Below are 15,890 nucleotides of genomic sequence, written 5' to 3' on the forward strand. Positions count from 1 at the left end.
GCCTTTCGAACACAAAAGAAATATTGTAAGCTCTTAGAAAAAAATTTCGGGGCAGTAAAGTGGTATTACCTTTTCGGGGCATCCTACAGATTCAAGAATGCTTCACGCTATCAGTGAAATTGATTGGAACGGCTGTTCTAAACTGAATTCACGAGATAGAGGCTTCCTGATTTGTTTCTATTTATGCTTTTATTGAAGGCTCAAAGCCATAGTGTGGAAAGATCGAGCTTGCGACGAGCCACGACGTACAAGATCATTGTCATTATTGTGGTCGTTCTGAGATTCCCGATGGGGCGCCGCTTTTTTGGCGTACTAATGAAAGCTTATTGCCGCTTCAGTGCTATGCATTGAACGCTGAGGAACCGAACTACAGCACACCACTCTTGTGTGCGCCGTTCGCGCGCGCATACGGCGCGAGAACGGCAAAAAGCGCGCCCACAGTGTGCATTCCTCAGGGCCGCTCAGCGGAGCATCCACACTAGCAACGCGACGCTGTCGCCACCTACATGTCGATCTCGCGGCGAATACCGACCCCTCAGAAGCAAAGGCGGCAGCAAGGCACGCGTTCAAGCAGTCGTTGCGGAATTTGGTTCCACCAGACCCCGCCCCCCTGCCCGTTGGATTGCCCCGTGGCGCACAAGTGCTTCTGCACAGGGCACGGGCTGGTGCCGCGTTAGCCGATGATGTGTTGGCCAAGTGGCGTACGTATGTGCCAAAACGTCACCAGCATGCTGTCCAGGATGCGCAATCTGTGGCCGCAGTTACCTGCACCTCTTGCTCCACAGGAACCACGCCCACTGTACACACATGCTCTGGAAGTGTCCCGGCCTTCAAGCGCTCCGTTTACAGTACCTTCCGCCCGCCGTCCAGCGGCTTGTGGAGTGGACAACCCCGCTGCAACCCGCCACTGCACGGCAGACGCTGCTTTCTCTGTGGGAGTTCGCGCGCACCTCAGGCGTCGACCGCCGAATGTAACCTTTAAACTCTCCCCACCCCACCTTCCTTTCTTCCCCATGCTGACCGACGCGTCCACCTTCTGTAATAAAGTTTTGTTATGTTATGTTACTTTCTCTCTCGCTCTCTTGAAGGAGCCATTTAACTAAACGTTTGGGGAGGAGGAAGAAGAGGAGAGATGACCGCGCCATCCGCCATATATGGCAAATGTCAGCCATATATGAACACATATGTAATTATGTATGGCCACATATAATTTATATACGAGCCATATATGGCATTTTCGTAAGAAGAAACGTTGATTGGAGCAGAAAATTCCGTCTTTTCTATGTCGCTCCCGAGCAATACTGAGAGCACCAGCCAAGAACGACACGGCAAGATGGAAGCCGGTTTTATTCCATTCAGCAAATCCCGATGATGATGGTTCCTTGATTGTTGGTGATGATGATGGTTCCTTGATTGTTGGTGATGATGATGGTGATGACGTATCATTTCTTCCCCATTTAATAGGTAGAGCGCTGAGGGGAAAAGCCGTAGCAGTCAGGGGGCCATCGAAGCCTTGTAGATATTCACAGTTGGCGGGTGAGCTCCCGCCTCGGCTGCTTCCGTGCTATCGTGCAATGTCGTAGTACCGGGAGATGAGTTCGAAGCATCCTGCGATGAGGTCGGGGTACTCTCGGTGGGTTCCCGTTTGTTAACACTTCCAGAGCGACAGTCTTGTGATTCAGCCCGACTTCTCAACTGGTCCAGATGCCGTCACTGAAGTCCCTGTTCCGAGTTAACAGTAACCTTCCGGGAGCCCTGGTGACTGTGAACAACTCCGGTAATCCACCGACGACCTGATCCGAAACTGCGCATCCAGACGGGCTCACCGGCATTAAATTTAGTCTGTATCGCTCTCGGTTGGATTCCTGTCGTGCCTTTGGCCGCCGTGATGCAGTCCATCTTGGTTCTTATCTGGTACCCCAGTAAGAGCTCCGCAGATGACCTGCCATCCTTGACAGACGTCCGGTGATATCGGAACAGAAACCCAGATATTCGTGTTTTCAGGTTTATTCCGGGGTTTTAGGAGCGAAGCCCCCTAGGGGCTGGGGCTGTTGGCGTCTCCTGCTTTCGTCTCATGTAGTCACCGTACTAAACACCGGGAAACTCGTTTTCTCCTCGCGCTAGAACGTAACGCGTACTAAAAAACACCGGGACACTCGTTTACGGCTCGCGCTAAGAGAGGTTCGTGCTTCAAAGACATGATACCTTTACAGCAAAGCTGTAAACCCCTACCCCCCCCCCCCCCCCCCAAACGATTTATCTCCGGTGGCAAACACGCCAACGAGCCAAGAATGCACTTATGCACTGCATGCTTCGCCCCTCACCATGGTTTCACTTTAGTGGAGATGGCCCGGGATTTTTCTTTAGCCCTTCTTTGAGTATGCGCACTGCTCTTTCAGCTAATCCGTTGGATTGTGGATGATACGGGTCTGTTGTGAGATGTTGCACGCTGTTTCGTGCCATAAACTCGCTAAAACAGCGCTCACAAATGGCGGTCCGTTATCTGAAACGACCGTTTTTGGAAGGCCAAACCGTTCAAACATTGACATCAACCGTTGAATGCTCCGTGGCAACTTTCATAGGAACTGCTGCCATCCATTTTGTTTCGGCGTCCACCACAACCAATACCATCTGGTCGTCTATTTTGAACCGGCAAAGTCTGCATGTAGTCGGGTCCATTTTTCGCCGGTGTCCGCCCACGCTAAAGGTATCTGGGCTGGTGGCATTGCCGAGGCCTGCGCACATGTACAACATGATTCAACCAGCCGTTCTATGTCACTATCCAGAACCGGGTACCAAAACAGAGTTCGGGCCATCAGCGCGATCCTCGTCGTCACTGCTTTGGTGCTCCGGAGTCAATAATACTGAGGGCACCAGCCCCGAACGACACGGCAAGATGGAAGCCGGTTGTATTCCATTCAGAAAATCCCTAAAATGATGGTTCCTTGATTGTTGGTGATGATGATGATGACGTATCAGCCTTAGCCTGTTTATGTCCTCTCTTCAGGTCTGGGGCCGGGAGGCTGGAGTGTGTCGCCTCCTGTATTTTTTCAATGCCAAACGCATCGCTCGCTTCACAATGGGAGCGAGTGAGATGCCTTCTTCGGCCACATGCCGTACAGCGGTGCCCCAATTGCTTAACCGGGATCACCCGACCGACCATAACTGTGCCTGGCTGCCAAGACAACCGATGTTCGAGATTGCCGAAGTAGCGGCGCCCTGGCCAATGGTAGAAAACACAGCCCCCCGGCGCAGCACGTTCTGCCAACGTGGCCGCTTTCCACCACGCGTAGCCCCGACATTAACTGGTCACGTGACTAAAGCGCCGGGGAGGCTAGCAATTGGAGGTGAGGTGCAGGAGTAGAAGTAAATGGCTTGGTTGGCCGCTCTGGACTGATGCGTTTGGCATTGAAAAAGGGCAGACCCGTACACGTTACTTGTGCAAATTTTTCTGTGACAGGCAACTTAGCAAGAACTCTTCCTCTCAGCAAATTATCCTTAGCAACATTGTAAAAATGCTAAATTATAGGGTAATTCGAGTCGTCATTGTACTTATATAGCCAGCTTCTTTTTTATTCTTTCCTTCTCTGTTCTATGAAGTAAAATTTGATCACGGCTCCAACCAGATGAAAGCAACGTTTTAGCCGTGCCAGCCACCCCATAGAGCAAACTAGAATAGTGAACTAAAATAGTTAACCATAGTGAACTAGAATATTCTAGCTCGCTGTAGCCCGAGTTAGGGTGGCTAGAACCTACCTGAGTCACCCCTTCTTATTGTGGTGAATGGCGGAATGAAGCGAGTCATCATCATCATCGTCATCACCCGCGCGGCAACGCAACTGCAGGGTGCTAGAATTCTAGTACACCATAACGCAATTTCGAGGGATTGTGGCCATAAAAAGTACAGGCAGACGTGCCGTATCATCAGGTGTTTATCAGCTGCGGTACTAAAAAACTTGAAAATTCCCCGCATTTCCCCGAGGGGAAGAATGTGAAAGTGCGAATGCACGAGTTGAATTTGCGCGGTTCGGTAATGTTCGCGAAAGAGAGATCACACACACACACACACACAACTACAAAGAAAGAAAGATGCATTTATTCACAGACACCTATTTGTGTTGTCGTTGTACTTGATTGCTAGAGCGGGTCTCAGCTTTGAAATTTCATGTCAGTACTCCTTTAAGCGGGTGCATTAGCCCTTCTCACGCCCGATTCCTGGCCAATCCCCCACGTGGGTATGTGCCATGCACAGACACCTATTTGTGTTGTCGTTGTACTTGATTGCTAGAGCGGATCTCAGCTTTGAAATTTCGTGTCAGTACTCCTTTAAGCAGGTGCATTAGCCCTTCTCACGCCCGATTCCTGGCCAATCCCCCACGTGGGTATGTGCCATATGTCAGCGGCCAGGCAGCGCGCGCCCATCTCCCCGCGTTGCCAAGGAAGACGAGGAGATTCCTGGCCAATCCCCCACGTGGGTATGCTATGCGGACATCGCCGGTGGACGCAGGTTCAGGGTCGCTTAAGAAGTGCATTCGCACTTAAAAGTGCCCGGGGCAGGGTAGCTTGAAGCGCAGCAGCAACAGAATACATTGCGCGCTCTCACATGGCATACATACCTACTTGATAATAAGCCGTGGTATGTTCTTTCCTGCGCGTGTTAAGCTAACTGCTCTTATTGTTTACCACGCGGTAGGTTTTTCCACGCAACAGTCACCGTTCTTAGAAACTGACGTCAGCTGACGTACGCAGCACGGAGGTACAGGAAGTACGGTTTATGGTCTACTGGGTTCGCAGTCTTGTTCAATTTTCTAGTCAAGGCGTGTCGCACAGCCCCCCCCACCGAAGCCTCTGTGCTCTAGACGTTAAAATAAAATCAACATAATAATTTCACCAGAATTTACTCCATTCCTTTGTATAATTCTGTCACTTTCTTTATCCTGTATGGCGCTAGGTGCCGCTAGTAAGAAGGTCGGTTCGAATCCATTCCAATCCAGTCATTCGATTCGCCGATGATTCGCCGGTAATATTCGAAAACCGCGACTGTAAAACGGTTGAACTTCTGGTGTGCCACTGGCAGATCCAACGTAGCCTTCAAACCGCGTAATGTTGGGGAAATGCGAAGAAGCTATACGGTTTTTCTCTTCTGGTAAGTGGCGCAGAGTAGTCTTGTAGAAGTGACCTTTCGAAAACGAGGAACGCTTGAGTTCAGATCACTTGTGCTGTCACTGCGAGATCCATCTCTCGCTAAATGTTTCATCCAAAGTTTCATTGGATGCTGTCTTATTGACGTGAAAACATGGGAATTCGAGTCGCATGAAGTTTTACAGGCGGCAACAAGCGGTTGCGTTCACTGAACCGATTAGTATGTCCTGCGTGCATAAACCAACGTCGCTCTTAGCCCACCCCACATTACGATGATCGTAATAAAGTTTATTGTCTCTCCTTATCTTTCGCGCGTCTTCCCTGCCTAGGCTGTCCCGAAGCTTGAAATGTCGTTATTTTCGTTTAAGGGCGTGATTTTGATTAACTGGACGAAAAATAGAGTCCCCATTGCTTTTTCATGTTTCCAACTGACAAAAGAGAGAAACGGTCTTGCAGGTACAGGAGCTCTGTTTATGAACAAGCGGCGCACCGAGTTGTTGGTTGCATGGCACACACCCCCGCAGGTATTGGCCAAGAAGCTGTGTACCTAATCAGGATTTAACCTAGACTACTTTAGATGCAAAAATTAGAAAAGGAAATTGAGGACAAGGTAAATTTTCAGAATGTAAAAGTAGAATCAGTAGAATCAGTATGCCATGTGAGAAAGCATGTAAATGCGAACACGTAGCTGACTAGCAGGAGAACCGGCCTGTAGCCCTAACGTAAGAGTGAAAGGCGGAAGCACCTATCGATAGAACAGCAGAGGTGGAGCCTGTTGACAGTTGACTCTAGATTCGCGCGTCCCATTGGGAGAAGCTGCGGCAATTAAACAGGAAGTGCCCTATATTTTGCAGTTCACCGCAGAAAGGTCATTGAGGAGATGAATTTATGAAGGTTAAAATTTAATGGGGGAATTTCGCATTTAGTGACTGCTACCTCGCATATCCTTGATTCGCAGAGCATTGGCTTCCGTGAATGGCGAAGGTGGTTATAATCCCCAGAAGAGAGAAGGGCGTCTTGCCGATGAGTCTGTAGTACTTGTAAATGCCTAAATCTCCCCCCAAATAGAAATCTGTCATTTGGACGTTGTACGACCATGGAGCCACCATGAGACAGACTGGCTAATTGATGAGGCCACGTCACTGTATGAGACCCCTGCATGTCCTGGAATCCACACTAGCTCAATCGCACAAAGCTGCTGAACTGGAATGTGCGGATAATTGAAAAATCTTTTTTGGATGTTAATGCGGTACATGCAGAGAGAGAGTCAGACAGAATAACAACATCCAAGAGTTTATGCCGAAGGTTTTGAAGAGTAAAAACCATTGCTAATAATTCCACCTCAAAAGTGGGAGTATACTAATCGAGTAGCAAGCCAAGAAGGGAACCTGTTCTTCAAAAGAGAGTCATTCGGGCCGCTTGGTGGCCCTGGCAACTTTACCTATAGTTTGGGCAAACCCCTGCGTGTAATTGCAGTCTCTATGACGTTGACTGTATGGTAATAAAGGAAGGAAACAGAGTCAGAAACAACTGTTTACACTCCTGGCTGCGGGAGTTTAGAGGCTGTACATTCCACAGGAGTGAGAGTAAGGCGACAGCTACTGACAACTGTTCGTCTTGACTGCAGCACCTGTACTGTCGGTGTTTTAGTGCGCATTGCTTTGGCGGCCGCTACGGTGGTTTGACATCGGCGTCTGCGTTGTAACCGAGGGTGCAAAGACGAAGGAAACGGCGGAGGAAAGTTTGGCGAAAGTGTGAGGGGGAGGGCAGTATGCTGAGCCTGCGGTAGACTCTCCTTGACGGTGACGCATGATGAAAGCGTTAGGGGGAGGCAGAGACACATCCTGGGCGGTAGTGACTCACTGTGAGATGACGCCATAGCAGCGCTTTTCATCGTGCGCTCGACGATGATGTGCGTTTACTTCCCGAGACGCAGTTCACGGTCCATTCCTGAGATGCAGTTCGCGCTGCCGACGCAGAGGCTTACTATCGCTGCCATCGAGAGAACCCATGCATGAGTGCTACCTCAGCGCACTGCAGCACTCAGGAGTGCTTGCTGAACAAGTGAGGCAACCGGCGAATGTGCTTCGCGTCCTCCTCGTTGCATGGCTCATCCGACTCAAGTGACATTGTGTGGGAGGCTCAAACACGATTTACAACATGCTCGGCGGCAGCGACGCGCTGCGACATAATGACCCACCGCGGTGGGTCAGTGGCTGAGCTGTTGTGCTTCTGAGCAAGAGGACGCGGGATCGATTCCCAGCCGCGGCGGCCGCTTTTCTGATTAAGGTGAAAAACAGAAACGCTCATGTGTATGAGATTTCGGCGCATGTTCAAGATCCCGAGGTGATCAGAATTAATCCAGGGCCCTCCACTATGGCACGCCTCATTGCCTGCGTTGCGTCGGTGTGTTAAACCCTACAATAAATCAATCAATCAATGCGAGATAATAGCAAAATAGCCAGCGCCGCCATGCATTCGCTGATCACACGATTACTTCCTGAGATGCAGCAGCTATGTGCCGTGACCGAGAAGACTGCAGTTCGCGCTGCGCCCAAAGTACAAGGAGTATAGTAGTCGTGAGCCCTTTTTTTTTTTCTTTTCTGCAGTGAGGTACGACACATGTGTTTTCTAAGTTATAAATGTTGAATATGCGGAACTGAAGAGGGTGCCAGGCATTTAACAAAGCATGAGGATTACTTTTTTGCATTGGAGCAATGTTCGGAATTGCTGGCTAAACTTATTCTACCGTTTGCGATGCCTAAAGTGCCACAGAGAGGTGCAGTCAAAAGCTTCATGATGGTAGACACAGGAACGAGGGCCACTCAGTACATGCAGAGCGGTCTAGCAATTTCCTGGCACATCCTCATAGTTTTTAGTTTGACAGGCACACTCCTTGATAGCACTTGATTGCACTGCTGTCTGCTGCGGTAGCTACGGCAGATATCTGTAAGCGATTGGAAAGAAGGCACATGCTAGTCGGGCAAATTTTCTCAAGCAGTGAATCACTGTGAACATTGTGAAACATTTGTTTTTCACTGTTGGATTGGGTGGCGGGAAAAGCTTTATCCTTACGCATGCATGCTTTCAGGTGCCGTTGCGCTACTACGGAAGCAGGCATGTCATGGAATCAGACACCTTGAAACATCTTTCGTAATTGTAAACGTCCTCAATGGTCACACCATAGTTGTCTCAAAACATGATTGCTGGGAGGCCAATTCTTCTGAAGGAAGATAAGTTGGGCATTGCCTCTATGGTCTATTTCATCTTCTGTGCCGGCTGTGCGATTGCTGGCTGATGGGTTGATGCAAAGTCGTATGTATGGACTTGGTAATATGAAATGCGAGGCATGAAACTGTTTTCTTGACATTCACAGAGAAAAAAACCTCAAGGAGTGCCAAGAAGTATGCAGAGATTCTGCGGGAGTGTGCTTCAGAACGAGGCCTTTCTGCAGACCACCTTGAGAGCCTCAGCAAGGTAGTCACTTGCCCTGACACAAGTAAGTGAAAGGGCTCCTGATGGTGGTGAGTGCTCACTACTCAGGGTCATGTTTATTAGGGCTGTCGGGGCAGGAGGCTTTGTTCACTGCTGCCTTGGCTAATGTGAGGATTGTGGAACAACTAAAAAAAGTACTATGCGGCCTTGCATTTGTGCTTTTCTATGACTTTTGTTGCTCTTTACATCGTGAAGATATTTGCATTTTCTCCTTGCCTTCTCGTGCTTTGGTTTCAAAGCACGAGAAATCCCCTTGCTTTTTTTTAGCGGTCCTTGTATTAATTTCCCCCACCCCTGAGCTAGTGTAATTGGCTGCCATGTGTTCTGCCCTACCAAATTAAAAAAAAAAAAAAAGTGAAGCTGCTGTAGCAGTCCTCACAAACTTAAAGGGGCCATGCAGACAAAATACAAGTTTGTTTTATTCGAAAGATTTCATGTTTTATAGTGCCCCGAGTGCTTGTCCAGCAGCAAATGATGCCGTATTCACTGAAAAATTGAGCATATTAGATTATAATTTTGATCCTCCCGCCAAATCATGTGTTTTCGGAACGTTTGCCATGAAGTCATAAGGCCGGGTATACAAACGAACTTCCAGAGCATCAGTAGGCTCTGCAGCCTTGCTTACCATCAGTCCTCAGAGATGGAATTTCCATACTCAGCTGTGAACTGTTGGCTACCATTGCTTTGCTTTTGACCATATTTGCATCTGTCTCGTTTTTGTTATGATAGAAAGTAACCACCTCATGACACATGAGGTATTCTCGACAAACAGGGTCACGTAAGACACCGCTTACGCCCATCGGCCAGTGTCATGTAAGACAACTGCAAAGCGGCGGAACTGCTAGAAGTTAAAACAAGCATAGTGCGCCCAGTACCAACAGCAGTGCACATCGGTACTTCTTTGTTTATGTGTATTTTCGTAACTTTCATTGTTTACCCCACCATTCTTACTGCTGCAAAATGAATAGGCGTTACATTTAAGCGCAAATAGATCATCCGGCAGGCTTATAAGCCCCGCCTAATTTTTGCTTGCTTTTGCTGGCCTCAGCCAATCACGCAGCTGGGCATACGACATCACAGGTTCTGCTGCGGGAAATGAGTTAGTGGGTCGCGTGGCCATTCCCTTTTTTCCTAATTGTATAGCTTGTTTGAGCGAAGTGTGCGTTAAAAGTGGGGCCAGTACGATTCTAACGAGGCAGTCTTTTGAATGAGCCAAACTTGTGTTCTTTTTCTGCATGGCCCCTTTAACTGATTGAGGCCCACCTTGCAGGTCCCTCCTTGGCACAGTTCCTGCTGAAATGCATGGTGCCAGAAGGGCAAGTCACCAACGATGTCGTGGTTAACCTGGCTGGGGGGCTGTGCAGCAAGAGGATGCCTGACGCTCTCAAGGCAAGTTTCGCTGCTTTTTTGTGCGTGACCATTAGCGTTTGTTGTCACAACCCTTTGCCCAGGTTCAGTGCGACACCTTTTTGGGCTTTATCGAGGCTGCCATTCTAGCTTTCAAAGAGGCCTGCCAAAAAGCCGCCCCTAATTTCACTGGACAACAAGTAGGAGAAAAATTCCTAAAGGACAAAGTGGGGCCGGTAATTTAAGGTTTTGCTTGAGTTGTCCTGTAATTTAAAGGTTGTAATTTTAGAGCTTATTTAGTGGCTATAGTACATGTAGCGCTGTCGGGGTGTTCTGTTCATAGGACAATGAAGACGACTTACCGTACCTTTCTTTGTTTGAAAGGTCAGGCTTTTTCGCCTTCCGTCATTGAGAAGCTTGTGATTGGAAGGCAGATATTCGGCTTTCTTCACCATAATTCAAGCTGCATTCAGGAAAGCGCGCAGCCCAAAATGGCTGGCTTTGTTCTGCAAAGGGCACGTGGTTCAACTTGAAGTAAAACTAGGGAGGGCTGTTGCTTGGCAAGCTTAGTAAATCTAATTGGAGCTCATTGCATGAGCTTTATGAAGTGGCCGAACATTTCATTCCTGTGTCAGATGATAAAGCCCACCCTCAAAAGGTCATTAGGTGATGATTTCAACTTAACCGGACATTTGGTAGTTCTGGCAGGCTGGGCAACTGAAATCTGCGGTGCACTTCAAGATGGCAAGTTTCTATAAGCAGAAATCATGGCACGGCTACAAGAGCATCTTAGGGGTCGTGTCACATTCCCGGCTGCATAGGCTTGGGCAGTTAAGATGCATTACCATCTAGTCAGCGTGGGTTTCCCCTAATTTTTTTCACTGTGCAGCCATTCGTAAGAAGCACTACTTTGGATTCAAACCACATATATAGTTAGCTTTTTGTGCGTACAATTTTCTTTCATTTCTTTTCTTCAACACACATGCTGGTATCTATGTCGCTGAGGAAAACAAGGCAGAAAGTACTTGCTTGTTGCCACACTTCCTTCTGTTATGCTAATTGTTTAACCCTAGTTAAAACCTGTTTCCATCAAAACAGTCACCTTTTTCGTTACCCTCTGTAAAAAACAGGTGCACATACCAAAGGAAAGAAAGATGTGTCAAAGCATGCAGTGTTTTCTGAATACCTACAAAATAATTTGCACAAAGGTGTTCGCTATGTGTACCTGTTCTATATACGAATCAATTTCCCAGTAAAGATGACAATGTGGTGGGAGAAGTTCATGATATAGGAGTGTATATAGGACCGAATTTCTCAGTAGATGCACCACATTCCTGTGATAGGGAAGCCTTCTTAGGTGCAGATTTTAAGAGTGCACTAATTAGTCTAGTGCTGAAAACAGGCTCCCTCTTTTTCCACAGCGACACGTCGTGCAGTGGATGTGCGCCGTGTTCCACCTCCTTGATGGCGGCTGCAACCGCGTGCTGCTTGTCCGAGTGCTGCTGTCCCTTCTCGACACATCCGTGGTATGCCCTTTGCTGCACTTTGCTTCTTATGGACTTGGCTACTGTCTTCATTTTTGTCTACAGTGTACAGCCCATTGTTGTGCCAGAGTGCCCGACACAAAGTTTGCTTGGCTTGACAACACGCCGAAAGAGCTTGGTAGAATCACGCCTCGTGGTCTGACGGCTGGCTGCGAACATGCACCTACATGCCTCGAAGCAGCGCCGAGGAAGTCGCCTTCCCCCTCCCCACTCGGTGAATTGCCTGATGCAACCCTTCACCTCCATTCGTCGAATTCAAGCTGTGGCCAGTGGAGAGTCCTGATTGGAGGAATTTGAACTGCTTGCCTCTGAAACGAATCCCTGGGGGAGTAAAAAGCCCAGGCACACAAGCTAGTACAGCAATCGACAGAGGCATTGAGTTAAAATGTGCTCCTGCCATTGTGCGTGCCATGTAACACCCTTGTTACCTTTGTAAATACATATCGTATAGGGACCGCACATCTATGCCTGCTTTTGGACGCAGAGATGTGCGCTCACAGATTTTCTGTTGAGCAAGTGCTTGTCTGTTCAGCAGACACGGCTGCAAGGGCACAGGCAGTCCTCTCATTGCGAATCGGGCGCCTGATTTTTATTGCACTGTAGAAAAAATGGCAAGTATAATTTGTTCATTTAAATTTTTTTTCATGGTTTATCTTGAGTATCACAATCTTGGGTTGGAAATAGGTGCGACAAAATATTTGGTTAAGTTCTAAAAGCGTGCATCGATATTGGCTGTTGTGTATTTTAATTTGAGACCGTAAAGAGCTTGTAGAGCCGAGAAGCCAGATGCGAAAATTATGATTGGTCGAAGGGCTGCAGCAAATGCAGGTCATGTAGAGGGGTGGAGAGTTTCCATCCATTGCAAAATCTATTGAGCGGTGCTGTGACCCCGACATATCACTGTTTGCTGCCACAGCACGTGGGCGATAGACGCGGTGTGGTCTACCAATGCGAAGTGCTCTTTTTCAAATTGTCTGAGAGGCAAAGCTTAAGTTAAGTGTCTTCCAGATTTTGTCTCCTTTGTTGTCCGCAGGCTTCCTGTGCTGCCAACTTGCTTGTTCTGCTGGCCTCGAAGCAGACTGCCACTTCATTCACCATGTCCCGGATTGCCAAGGCCTCAGAGAAGAAGGTGACCTAGCTAACTGAACGTTTTCCAGCAACTTCTGTGTACTGCTCGTTGGGCAGCGTGGACACGCCTTGGTGGTATTGTGGAGCCATCTGATTACCTGACGAAGTGAAACTACAAAGCTTGCTTCATTACCTTTGCCTTAAATGATGCCATGCTGCATTGCCATGAGCACCTTTCAACACCGGCCATGATACCGTAATGGCTCGGGCATTGTGCTTCTGTGCCCAAGGGCTTTAGCCCTGGTTGAAGAGAAGTAACATACAAAAACGTCCTTTATGTTCGTTGAGATTAATTTTTCATGTTGAAGACCCCAGGGGTTTATTCCATGGCACTTCACTACAAAGCACCTTATACTCAAGTTCTATCATTGGTGTGTAAAACCCTGATATCGGTGTAATTGATGTACTGTTTGGCTGGCTGGCTACCCCATGTCCCCTGTAAAAAATCCTCTGTGCACCCAAAATTGATGCCTGTGAAGCATGGCAAGACATGCAGCACCCCACCTCTGCCTCTGGAGTGTCAAATGCTCTTTGCTACTCTTCTCAGATGAGCAAAAAAAAAGAAAGTGTATGATTTGTATTAATGTGTCAAATTGATTAGTAATCACCAGTGGGGTGGTTTTTTGTTGGTTCTTTTCTTGCAGCCTTCAGAGCTTCTTTTTCTTGCCACTGTGTTTGAGAAGTGTTGGTCTGGTCCAGCAGCTCGTGTGACTTTCAGCGATGCGGTGAGCACAGTTCTGAATTCACTGTTTCTGACTGTACTTTTGTGAAGGAAATTACAGTGGAATCTCGATTAACGAAAATCACTTGAACAGAATTGCTGCTTAAATGGAACTGTAGCCTGTAAGTTGGTTGGTTTTGTATTCAGATAAAACTAAAAAAACTTTCAGTAATCGGACCTAAAGTTTCCGCCCCACCATGTAAACGGAACTGGAAATGGAACTTGTCAAACCCGTGGCCAATAGCATCACCTTTTTCCGGTTCCGGCTGCTGAGTTTTTGTTTTGGTTTTTTAGCCTCGTTGGCCTCGTAAGCCTCGTCTTGTTAGTAGTCAGCCGTGTTAGCGTGATGAATGCAACATCGCAGTTCTTATTGTCGTCGTTTGGTCTCGATTCAAGTTGCCGAGGTTACAGGGCTTAGCTCCTGCCGCGTCATTTGTGCCATCGTGGTGCTATTCGTGCTTCGTTACCGTGTTGCCGTCTTCTAAATTCAGTGGCTCGTAAGTGTGACAAGTGTGTGGCGCTCCCCATCCCTGATATTCGTTGGCCGCTAAGTTCAGTGGCCCCACCAGGCTCGGTGGGCGACATTGTGTGTGGCCGGGCAATAAACACCGCCGAGCAGCCGTGCTCGGCGGTGTTTATTGCCAACGAATATCAGGGAAATGGAATATCAGGCCAACGAATATCAGGGATGGGGGGCGCCACACACTTGTCACAGTAAGCACTCGCTAAGTCGAGGCCTGAGGCTTCCACACCATGCGCTTACGTTAGAAAAAAAAAGGACATCATTCTTAACTTCGAAAGCGGCTCTTCAACGCATTTTCATGCATTTTTAGGGCACAGTGAATAAATGTTGCCAAATAAACTTTGTGAATGTTGTGCCTAAACCTCTTGTAGTTTTCTTGCTTTCTAAAAAGCTATCAGTTACATTCACCTTCCAGTGCTTAGAGTTCCATGAAACGCCTCTAAGAATGTGCACGCACATAAATTTGCACTTTCGCACATCTCTCTCAGTAAACGGAACTCCTGTTAAATGGAACTAATTTTTTCGGTCCCTTGAAGTTCTGTTTATGGAGAGTCTACTGTATAATTATTCGAGCCGGTTGACGTTTCATACGTGGTTGTTGCGCAGTTGCTGAGTACTGAAACAAATTATGTAAAACAAAGAGCTTCTCGGAGGAGATGGCTCTTTCTTTCAGTTTCTGTCTTTTCTGCAATTCCTGGTATGCTCATATTTTTTGTGCCCATTAACTATAACGGAAGTGTATGAAGCCCACGAGCATTCATTTTGGAGCCTCACTGGGGCGAAGCCCTGGTTAAGTTGGCGAAGCTTGTCGCCTTTGCTGCGTTGTCTTGGGCTTGATTGATATTCGCGTCGAAAATTCTCTTTTGGAAGGGCTTCCGAAACATCATGATAGCTCAACTGCACTGAAATCCAACTTTATCACTTTCAAATGCAGGCATCGGCAAGATGTGGGGTACTCTTAAAGGTGTATATGCTAAATGGCTACCATCCTACCCTTCCGATCTAGTAGCATTGTTGCAAGAAATATGGTGCACAAAATTGTGCAAAGTTGTTCTAGCTTAACGATTCTGTGGCACTATTAAGAGTGCAGCTCTCAACTTAAAGGGAACAATGGGGGCTCATGAAACCCATGAAAGCTTGCTTTGAGACTCCCGACTCATTGGCCTAGGAATAGTAATGCACTGTGAGTGAATTCTATCTTCTAAATGCTCAGCCCTGTAATGCACTCATATGCATTTGGTTGCAAATAGTAACTTGAAGCACAGGCTTATTAAATGTAGATTGCTTTATGGGCTTTTTTTCTTCTTTTTTTCTTCATACCTCTTCTTCTATGTTCGTAACCCACCTTTTTCATTTCATTTCCATTTGCCAATGTCATGTGTTCATTATTTCAGTATTGTTTTTTTTTATATGAAGAGTTCTACATAAGCAAAACATAATTAGTTGGCTACCGACGATACCTTATAATTTATAGATTGTTGTTTATATCAAACATAATTTGAGCGCGCACAGTCTATTAAAAGAGCTCTCTGAGTGTGGAACCATGGTCTGCTACATACTTCTGGCAGTTTTGAGAAGCGCAGGTTAATAGAGGTTGTTGTGCAGTTGCGGATAAGTGGCGGTTGAGTCCAATGAGGGAGACAGCTGCTTTTGACCCTTTTGCAGAGTGTGGATGCCCTTGGCATGGCATGGCAAGAGTGCATGCATCAGATGCAAAGGGATCTGTTTGGGTATATCATGCATCCATACACAGCAAAGGTAGGTGCACTTCCCCCTAGGCATGTGGCGGTGCCAAATATTCAATTGTTTGCTTCCAAAGCTACCTCTGTTGAGTAAATGGGGAATTAGTTTGAATAGTTTTGAGTCAAACTTTATATTTTGCAACTGCAAGTGTGTAGATAAAAATTTAGTTTTCAAACTTGTCTCTAGACTTTATTGAATGTGTTACTCTGAGGAGACCCTTTAACATGTGGTGACTTGTTAAACTTCA

The 15,890-nt window shown here is 47.3% G+C and overlaps 1 protein-coding gene across 1 annotated transcript in view; it reads left to right on the forward strand.

The window, feature by feature from the left end:
- Nucleotides 1–4,987: 4,987 nt before the first annotated feature.
- Nucleotides 4,988–15,890, forward strand: part of LOC144174402 (uncharacterized) — a 38,470-nt gene continuing 27,567 nt past the window's right edge. The window contains exons 1-7 of the mRNA XM_077703086.1: nt 4,988–5,146; nt 8,519–8,641; nt 9,908–10,026; nt 11,406–11,510; nt 12,562–12,657; nt 13,301–13,381; nt 15,566–15,658. Of these exons, the coding sequence (XP_077559212.1) occupies nt 5,104–5,146; nt 8,519–8,641; nt 9,908–10,026; nt 11,406–11,510; nt 12,562–12,657; nt 13,301–13,381; nt 15,566–15,658 (660 nt within the window). The 5' untranslated portion in view covers nt 4,988–5,103. The remainder of the gene's footprint in view (nt 5,147–8,518; nt 8,642–9,907; nt 10,027–11,405; nt 11,511–12,561; nt 12,658–13,300; nt 13,382–15,565; nt 15,659–15,890) is intronic.

This window comes from Haemaphysalis longicornis, unplaced genomic scaffold, assembly GCF_048455015.1.
Source record: "Haemaphysalis longicornis isolate Haplotype H1 unplaced genomic scaffold, Haemaphysalis longicornis Haplotype H1 scaffold_3, whole genome shotgun sequence".
Lineage (NCBI taxonomy): Eukaryota > Metazoa > Arthropoda > Arachnida > Ixodida > Ixodidae > Haemaphysalis > Haemaphysalis longicornis.